The sequence below is a fragment of the Oryx dammah genome, unplaced genomic scaffold (genome assembly GCF_014754425.2).
Source record: "Oryx dammah isolate SB20612 unplaced genomic scaffold, SCBI_Odam_1.1 HiC_scaffold_8, whole genome shotgun sequence".
Taxonomy (NCBI): domain Eukaryota; kingdom Metazoa; phylum Chordata; class Mammalia; order Artiodactyla; family Bovidae; genus Oryx; species Oryx dammah.
Genome location: NW_024070192.1, coordinates 47,794,889 through 47,804,285, shown reverse-complemented (window position 1 = coordinate 47,804,285; position 9,397 = coordinate 47,794,889). Strand labels below are relative to the sequence as shown.

General features: G+C 43.7%; 1 protein-coding gene across 1 annotated transcript in view; it reads right to left on the bottom strand.

Moving 5' to 3' along the window:
* LOC120866391 (WAP four-disulfide core domain protein 18-like) overlaps positions 1-9,189 on the bottom strand; it is a 39,657-nt gene extending 30,468 nt beyond the window's left edge. The window contains exon 1 of the mRNA XM_040244080.1: positions 9,041-9,189. Coding sequence (XP_040100014.1) covers positions 9,041-9,125 — 85 coding nt within the window. The 5' untranslated portion in view covers positions 9,126-9,189. The remainder of the gene's footprint in view (positions 1-9,040) is intronic.
* Between the last annotated feature and the right edge of the window lie 208 nt (positions 9,190-9,397).

Sequence of the window (9,397 nt, the reverse complement as noted above, 5' to 3'; positions counted from 1 at the left end):
GAAGGGCTGGGAGCAGTAAAAAGTACATCATGGAAAAACATCTTGAAAACAATATGTTGAAGTACTGATGTGACTGATGGAAAACCATTAGTGACTGTTCTGGTAACCAGAGCCTTGAGGGAGTTTTGCTGAGAAAGGTTGTCACTAGCTGAAGGGCTAAACACAATCATCAATGGCCTGAAGGTTTGACATTGAGGACTGTGCATTGTATATCTTTATCCCCTGATCTGAGGGTGTAAAAAAACAGATATCTCTAGAGCACAAGGAAGTAGACGTTAGCAATAAAAGGCATGCAAGGATTAGGATCTGGGCTTTTGCCTGGGAATGAGTCTTATTGTTCCTTATTCTTCTGTGGCACTGCTCCCTCGGGTTGCTTCGTTGTTGGGCTGGTCCCGACACAGAAGACCTCCCAAACTGAATAACATGAGTTTAAGTCAAGCAAAATACTGCTTTCGAAACACATGAAAAAGGCCTAATAGTATTTCTTATAGAGATGGAAGTTTTACTGGACAAATAGGAACTAAAAGAATGCTGAATTATCAATTTTGATATTTAGCAAAAACATTTTAATATCAAATATATAAAGGGAAAAGGATATTATTTAATGTTAAAAGGAATGATAAATTAAGAAGATGATTGTGAACACAGGCACATATACTCCTAAAAACATTACTTGACATATATACAAAGAAATAACTGATAAAAGTAAAAGAAATACATGAACAAATTATTTTAGTTGGACATTTTATCAAATCCCTCTCAGAAATTAATGAATAATACAGAGGAAAATAATGAAACATAAAGACAAATTAAATCATAAAGGTTAACAAATTCGAACTAGTAGATAATAGACAACTTTACACTCAACAACAGAGAAGACAATTTTTTTTCCTCTTTTAGTGTTTATAGGACATTCACAAAAATCAAACAAGTACTAGGCCACAAAGAAATTAAAAACCTATTCCTGATGTTATAAACTATATTATCTAGCTGCAATGCAAAAAAATAAAAATTCTTAACAATTCTTAGAGTCTTCCAGAAAATAGAAGAGGAAACACTTCCTAACTCATTCTATGAAGTCAATATTATGCTAATATCAAAGCCAGATAAAGACATTACAAGAAAAGAAAATTAAAGGCCAATATCCCTTATAAAAATAAATGCAAAAGTCCTAAAAACAAAATACCAGCCAAGTGATTTCAATAGCATAGTAAAAGGATTATACATCATGACCTAGTAGGATTTATCTTATGAAGGCATTGGTGGTGAAAGTCAATAAATGTAATGCACGACATTAACAGAATAAAGGAAGAAAAAACACATCATCATCTAAACTGATGCACAAAAAGGAGTTGACAAAACCTAACACTCTTTAATGATAAAAATACTAAGAAAACTAGGAATAGAAGTGAATTTTCGCAACACAATAGATGGAATTCATGAAAAAATTCATAGTTAACATCATAAAAGACTAAAAGCTTTCCTTCTAAGACCAGGAAAATGACAAGGCTTCTTGCTTTCACTGTTGCTATTCAACTGGAGCCTCTAGCCACAGAAATCATGCAAGAAAAAGAAATAAAAGGCACAAAAGTTGGAGAAAAAAGAAATAAAACTACCTCTATTTGAAGATGACATGATTCTATACACAGAAAATTACAAAGAATTTACAAAAATTCTACAAGAGGCAAAAAATAAATTCAGTGAAGTTCAGGTCAATACACAACACAATTCATGAGCAATAAAAAATCCATAAAAGAAACTAAGCAAACAATTTCATCTACAATAGCATCCAAAGGAATAAAATGCCTAGAAATATTTAATCTAGGAGGTTATTACCTGTTTCACCATGGAATGCCAGATTTCCATCCTAGGAGACTAACAACATTCTCGTTGCCTTTGGCTTCTAACTAGATCAATTCATGAAACCCAGATTCCTGCCATTTCCCTGAGCATAGTTGCCCTGTATCCACTCCTGACACCAGTTTCCACCCACATTAAGCCCTTTTAGATACAGACAAAAGAAGTCAATTCTGACTAAGTTGAGACAACAGGAATTTTGTTATTACACAGCTCATAGAAAAAACAGACTGGTGAATCAGGTTTAGGAACAGATTAAGAAACAATGTGAGGCAGGTAGCAGAGGACATAGCCAAGTTCAGCTCACAGCCACAATCTGGTTGCTGGCACCTCTGCTGCTGTGAATTGTTTTTGACTCTCCTTAAGTCGGGAGGAGCAACCCCATGTCCAAGGAGCAGTGGCTGCGCGGGTGCAGGAGGGCCGAGAGGAGCTACTCCACATTCAAGGACAGGAGGGGTGGCTGTGAGGAGATACCCCTCGTCCAAGGTAAAGAGCAGCGGCTGCGCTTTGCTGGAGCAGCCGTGAAGAGATACCCCACGTCCAAGGTAAGAGAAACCCAAGTAAGACGGTAGGTGTTGCGAGAGGGCATCAGAGGGCAGACACACTGAAACCATAATCACAGAAAACTAGTCAGTCTAATCACACGGACCACAGCCTTGTCTAACTCAATGAAACTAAGCCATGCCATGTGGGGCCACCCAAGACGGGCGGGTCATGGTGGAGAGGTCTGACAGAAGGTGGTCCACTGGAGAAGGGAATGGCAAACCACTTCAGTATTCTTGCCTTGAGAACCCCATGAACAGTATGAAAAGGCAAAATGATAGGATACTGAAAGAGGAACTCCCCAGGTCAGTAGGTGCCCAATATGCTACTGGAGATCAGTGGAGAAATAAGTCCAGAAAGAATGAAGGGATGGAGCCAAAGCAAAAACAATACCCAGTTGTGGATGGGACTGATGATAGAAGCAAGGTCCGATGCTGTGAAGAGCAATATTGCATAGGAACCTGGAATGTTAGGTCCATGAATCAAGGCAAATTGGAAGTGGTCAAACAGGAGATGGCAGGAGTGAACGTCAACATTCTAGGAATCAGCAAACTAAAATGGACCGGAATGGGTGAATTTAACTCAGATGACCATTATGTCTACTACTGTGGGCAGGAATCCCTTAGAAGAAATAGAGTAGTCATCACGGTCAACAAAAGAGTCCGAAATGCAGTACTTGGGTGCAATCTCAAAAACAACAGAATGATCTCTGTTCGTCTCCAAGGCAAACCATTCAATATCACAGTAATCCAAGTCTATGCCCCAACCAGTAACACTGAAGAAGCTGAAGTTGAACGGTTCTATGAAGACCTATAAGACCTTTTAGAACACCCAAAAAAGTGTCCTTTTCATTATAGGGGACTGGAATGCAAAAGTAGGAAGTCAAGAAACACCTGGAGTAACAGGCAAATTTGGCCTTGGAATGCAGAATGAAGCAGGGCAAAGGCTAATAGAGTTTTGTCAAGAGAATGCACTGGTCATAGCAAACACCCTCTTCCAACAACACAAGAGAAGACTCTACACATGGACATCACCAGATGGTCAACACCGTAATCAGATTGATTATATTCTTTGCAGCCAAAGATGGAGAAGCTCTATACAGTCAGCAAAAACAAGACCGGGAGCTGACTGTGGCTCAGATCATGAACTCCTTATTGCCAACTTCAGACTTAAACTGAAGAAAGTATGGAAAACCACTAGACCATTCAGGTATGACCTAAATCAAATCCCTCATGATTACACAGTGGAAGTGAGAAATAGATTTAAGGGACTAGATCTGATAGACAGAGTGCCTGATGAACTACGGACGGAGGTTTGTGACATTGTACAGGAGACAGGGATCAAGACCATCCCCATGGAAAAGAAATGCAAAAAAGCAAAATGGCTGTCTGAGGAGGCCTTACAAATAGCTGTGAAAAGAAGAGAAGCTAAAAGCAAAGGAGAAAAGGAAAGATCTAAGCATCTGAATGCAGAGTTCCAAAGAATAGCAAGGAGAGATAAGAAAACCTTCCTCAATGATCAATGCAAAGAAATAGAGGAAAACAACAGAATGGGAAAGACTAGAGATCTCTTCAAGAAAATTAGAGATACCAAGGGAACATTTCATGCAAAGATGGGCTTGATAAAGGATAGAAATGGTATGGACCTAACAGAAGCAGAAGATATTAAGAAGAGGTGGCAAGAATACACAGAAGAACTGTACAAAAAAGATCTTCATGACCCAGATAATCACGATGGTGTGATCACTCACCTGGAGCCAGACATCCTGGAATGTGAAGTCAAGTGGGCCTTAGGAAGCATCACTAAGAACAAAGCTAGTGGAGGTGATGGAATTTCAGTGGAGCTCTTTCAAATCCTGAAAGATGATGCTGTGAAAGTGTTGCACTCAGTATACCAGCAAATTTGGAAAACTCAGCAGTGGCCACATGACTGGAAAAGGTCAGTTTTCATTCCAGTCCTAAAAAAAGGCAATGTAAAGAGTGTTCAAACTACCGCACAATTGCACTCATCTCACAAGCTAGTAAAGTAATGCTCAAAATTCTCCAAGGCAGGATTTAGCAATATGTGAAGGGTGAACTTCCAGATGTTCAAGCTGGTTTTAGAAAAGGCAGAGGAACCAGAGATCAAATTGCCAACATCTACTGGATCATGGAAAAAGCAAGAGAGTTCCAGAAAAACATCTATTTCTGCTTTATTGACTATGCCAGAGCCTTTGACTGTGTGGATCACAACAAAATGTGGAAAATTCTGAAAGACGTGGGAATACCAGACCACCTGACCTGCCTCTTGGGAAACCTATATGCAGGTCAGGAAGCAACACTTAGAACTGGCCATGGAACAACAGACTGGTTCCAAATAGGAAAAGGAGTATGTCAAGGCTGTATATTGTCACCCTGCTTATTTAACTTATATGCAGTGTACATCATAAAAAATGCTGGGCTGGAAGAAGCACAAGCTAGAATCAAGATTGCCAGGAGAAATATCCATAACCTCAGATATGCAGATGACACCACCCTTATGGCAGAAAGTGAAGAGGAACTCAAAAGCCTCTTGATGAAAGTGAAAGAGGAGAGTGAAAAAGTTGGCTTAAAGCTCAACATTCAGAAAATGAAGATCATGGCATCCGGTCCCATCACTTCATGGGAAATAGATGGGGAAACAGTGGAAACAGTGTTAGACTTTATTTTTGGGGGGTCCAAAATCACTGCAGATGGTGATTGCAGCCATGAAATTAAAAGACGCTTACTCCTTGGAAGGAACGTTATGAGCAACCTAGATAGCATATTCAAAGCAGAGACATTGCTTTGCCAACAAAGGTCCATCTATTCAAGGTTATGGTTTTTCCAGTGGTCATGTATGGATGTGAGAGTTGGACTGTGAAGAAAGCTGAGTGCCGAAGAATTGATGCTTTTGAACTGTGGTGTTGGAGAAGACTCTTGAGAGTCCCTTGGACTGCGAGGAGATCCAACCAGTCCATTCTGAAGGAGATCAGCCCTGGGTGTTCATTGGAACTGAACTGATGCTGAAGCTGAAACTCCAGTACTTTGGACACCTCATGCGAAGAGCTGACTCATTGGAAAAGACTCTGATGCTGGGAGGCATTGGGGGCAGGAGGAGAAGGGAACGACAGAGGATGAGATGGCTGGATGGCATCACCGACTCGACAGACGTGAGTCTGAGTGAACTCCGGGAGTTGGTGATGAACAGGGAGCCCTGGCGTGCTGCGATTCATGGGGTCACAAAGAGTCGGACACGACTGAGTGACTGAACTGAACTGAACTGAACTGAACGGATCCCGAAGTCACAGTGCCATTCCCTATAGATCCACACCATCAGAGAAGCAGGATAATTCCAAGCCCTCTTTGTCAGCGAGTAGGAAGGAAGCATCTGGGCCTTGCCAATCTCCAGAGGGAGAAACAGAATTTCTCTTAAATATTGCTGCTAAGTCACTTCAGTCGTGTCCGACTCTGTGCGACCCCATAGACAGCAGCCCACCAGGCTCCCCCGTCCCTGGGATTCTCCAGGCAAGAACACTGGAGTGGGGTGCCATTGCCTTCTCCGTTCTCTTAAATATTAAGACAGTTTAAATGCAGGTGAGGGACTTTCTTGGTGGTCCCATGGTTAAGACTTCGTGCCTGCAGTGCAGGCGAAACGAGCTCAATCCATAGTAGGGGAACTAAGATCTCACATGCTGCAGAGCACCCACCCCCAGCCCCTGCCGAAAAAGAAAAAGTAAATGCAGGTGAGAAAAATGAGGAGTTTACTAAAAAGCAAAAAACTTTCTAGGGACATCTGGACTACCTGGAAGGGAGAAACCTAAGTGGAAGTTATAGGACACCATCCTCAAATATCTTTGCAGGGGAAGGTCAGTCAGTATGGCAGATAAATGTTTGAGAACATTTTAGTGGTGTGGTCATGAACCCCCATAAATGACCAAGCATGGAATCCTTTGAAATGGGAATGGCCAGCCACTGAAAGATGATTTCAGGGCTAATATGCCCTCATTCCAATGCACAGACTGGTGAGGCCATGGGGCATTGGGGTTCTAAGATGTGCTATATAAGAAGCAAGAGCAGAGTTGGTGACAGGGACATACAGATGTGGAAGAGCAAACTCGGTGGGCAAAGTAGGGGGATCTCAGTGGGAAGACATGAACAGAGAACTGGAAGAGAGAAAGCTTGCAAGCAGGCAGTCCAGACTATCATTTTTGCCAGAATCTGTGGGAGATCGTTTTATCCCTTTCCTCAGGAAAAGTCTGAATCCAAAGCCCCATCCACAAAGCCTTTCTCATAACTGTATCCTGACTCCAAATCACTCCAAGGCAAGAGCTGGCATTTCCCAACTCATGTCAGCCCAAGTTCCACAGGCCAAGGATCAGGCTCACTCTCCTAGAATTAGGCGTCAAGTCCCAATAGATGTTGGTGCCTTGCCTTAGAATAGGGTATCCCCACACTGTGCCTTCCAAGTCTTGCCCTAATAAAGTCTGCTCTAACAGGCCTGCTATGTGCTACACAGTCATAGTTATTTATTTTTTATGCTTGACCAAAATCATTTTCACAGAACACTTGAAAAAATATTCTCAGACCTTCTACCCTGTCTAGGTACATAGAGATAAAAGTGAAAGCGTTTGTTGCTCAGTCATGTCTAACTCATCGCAACCCTGTGGACTGTAGCTCACCAGGCTCCTCTGGAGGAATCATACTAAGTGGGAGGGGACTGAAATTAGGCGGGGGGTGGGGGGCGGGGACTTGCCTCTGGTCTATTTGTATCCTGAGTGTCCTGTATTCATGGGTCCACTGCAGTATACACATGTGGTCCTGTTAAGCCACGGAGGGGCCACCAGAATGCCAGCATGCCCAAACTATGCCACAGATTTAGTTTATTTTCCACACAGGCTCTTTAGAAAGCAGTCATCCCACAATTTTAGATCTCCATCTTCCAGGGCTAAAATTCCAGGCATAGAAAAGAGTCGGGAATGGATGTGAAAGTCTTGTAGTTATGACAAGCTTCGAATTCATGGATTCGTGAGAAATCTTCTGGGGCTGGTCTCCAGGCATGCTCAGTAAACCTCCTGTCCAACTTTCCCGTGGCCACCAGAGCCACCCTTCTAAAATACAAATTTGATCATGACATTAATTGTGCTTAGAAGCATCCAGCAGTTTACCAAACTCTTCAGCAGGAAGCTCATTCCTCTCTGGGCTCTGGTATGGATTTCTCTCCACCACCCTCTGAGATATTACAATCCCTTCCTACCACCATCGCTTTCTCTTCTCCACTGGGGCAGGTCGACACTCCTCCCACTCTCTCAGCTGCCCCGCCTTCCTCCTGCTGACTTCATGCATCCTTTACGCTCTCCCTTGACGTTCTCTGCTCTCTGACAACTTTCCCAGTCTCTCTCCTCCCAAGCAAAGTCAGTAACTCCTCTCTTTGATCCCGCAGATCTCAGGCGAACTCTCTTTGGGGCACTCCTCACACTAGGTTGCAATTATTTATCGAGATCTGTCTCCTGACCCATGTTGTTCTTGTCTTTTTACTTCAATTCCAGCACAATGTGTATCCGACACAGGAGATACTTGGGGTTCCCTTTCCCTTTCTTCCTCCTCCCAGGATGACCTCTTTTCCAGGAAGTGTTAAGCCCCTTTGGTGAGGGAGGAGAAGGAAAGTGAGAAACTCCTGGTAAAGAGTGACCTGTGCATCTAGGCTCACGGATACTTTTCTGAACTGAACCCATCAGGGCTGTCTTGGGATAGGGCTCCTCTTCTAAGAGAAGACCTCAGATAGTGCAACCAGCTGTCCTTTTGCCATATTTCTAGCCCCTTTCTCCCAGAATCTTCCAGACTCTCACAAGCAGTGGACATGTGAGCAGCCCTCTGCACCAGCAAAGTGCCTGGGGAGTGCTTGGCCAGCGCATGGTTGATTTGTACTCACTCTGAAGACAGCAGTTTTGCAGACGTGACCACACCCATTGCTGCAGCATTTCATTCCCCTGGGACAGGACTCATCTCCAAAGCACTGAAATGCACAAGTTCCCAGAGTATCTTTGGGCACCTCTGGGCAGAATCCAGGTCTCTGTCGTCCTGAAACACAGGATGGTTTTGTGCAGTCTGGAATAGTCACCAAGACAGGCTTGAGAACGGCTGCTGGAGCCCTGAAGCCCTCATCGCTGGCAAGACTCCTCCCTCAGCCTTGACTTCTCCACTCTCACTCTTCAGCCCATGGTCTGGCCTTAACAGAAAGTTCTCCCTGCTCCAAAGTCTGCACGGTCTCAGAGGACAAGATACCTTCCCAGTCATAACCCTCTTTTTCCTGCCTCATAAGATCTTAGAGAAGTCTCTGCTCACAGAGGTCTCCAGCTCCCCGTTCATGTGTGTGAGTCCATATGTGTTTGTCCCATAGCTCCGTGTGGAGTCCCACATCTGGGCAAGGGTCCTAATAGAGAGAATGCTACACTTGGCCCATGACTTCCAATCAGACCCAACCCAACCTGATAAGGACCATGGGAAACGCAGGGTGAACTCTCATTTAGATCAAGGGAAATGCATAAGGGGATGCAGTTGCTTCCAGGCCAAACCATTCCCACATTTAGCACTGGGCTCTGAGCCTTCTCTGCTGTTGGCTAGGGTCCCCTCAGTACCCTCACCTTTGACAGGAGACTTCTGAGCCCAGGCCACCTCCAGCCCCATGATGATGAAAGCCAGCAGAACAAAGACGGTGCCTGTCTTCATGTTGGCCTCTGGTGTGGTGCAGGGGCAGAGCCCAGCTATAATTTATACTCTCACTGTTACCAGAAAGGAGGGTGGGGTGGGAGGCAGTAGAGCAGGAAGAGTATTAAAATGTAAGCTCTCAAGGGAGTGTCCTTGTTCGAATTTCCTTGTTCTATTTCACAACTGGTTTCTCAGACTAGGGAATGGGTTCTAGGAGAGGCGAAAATTAAACCAGAAAGCTCGGGAACACGTTTTAGCTCTTCAATCATTACTCCATTACTTCTTAGCCCTGA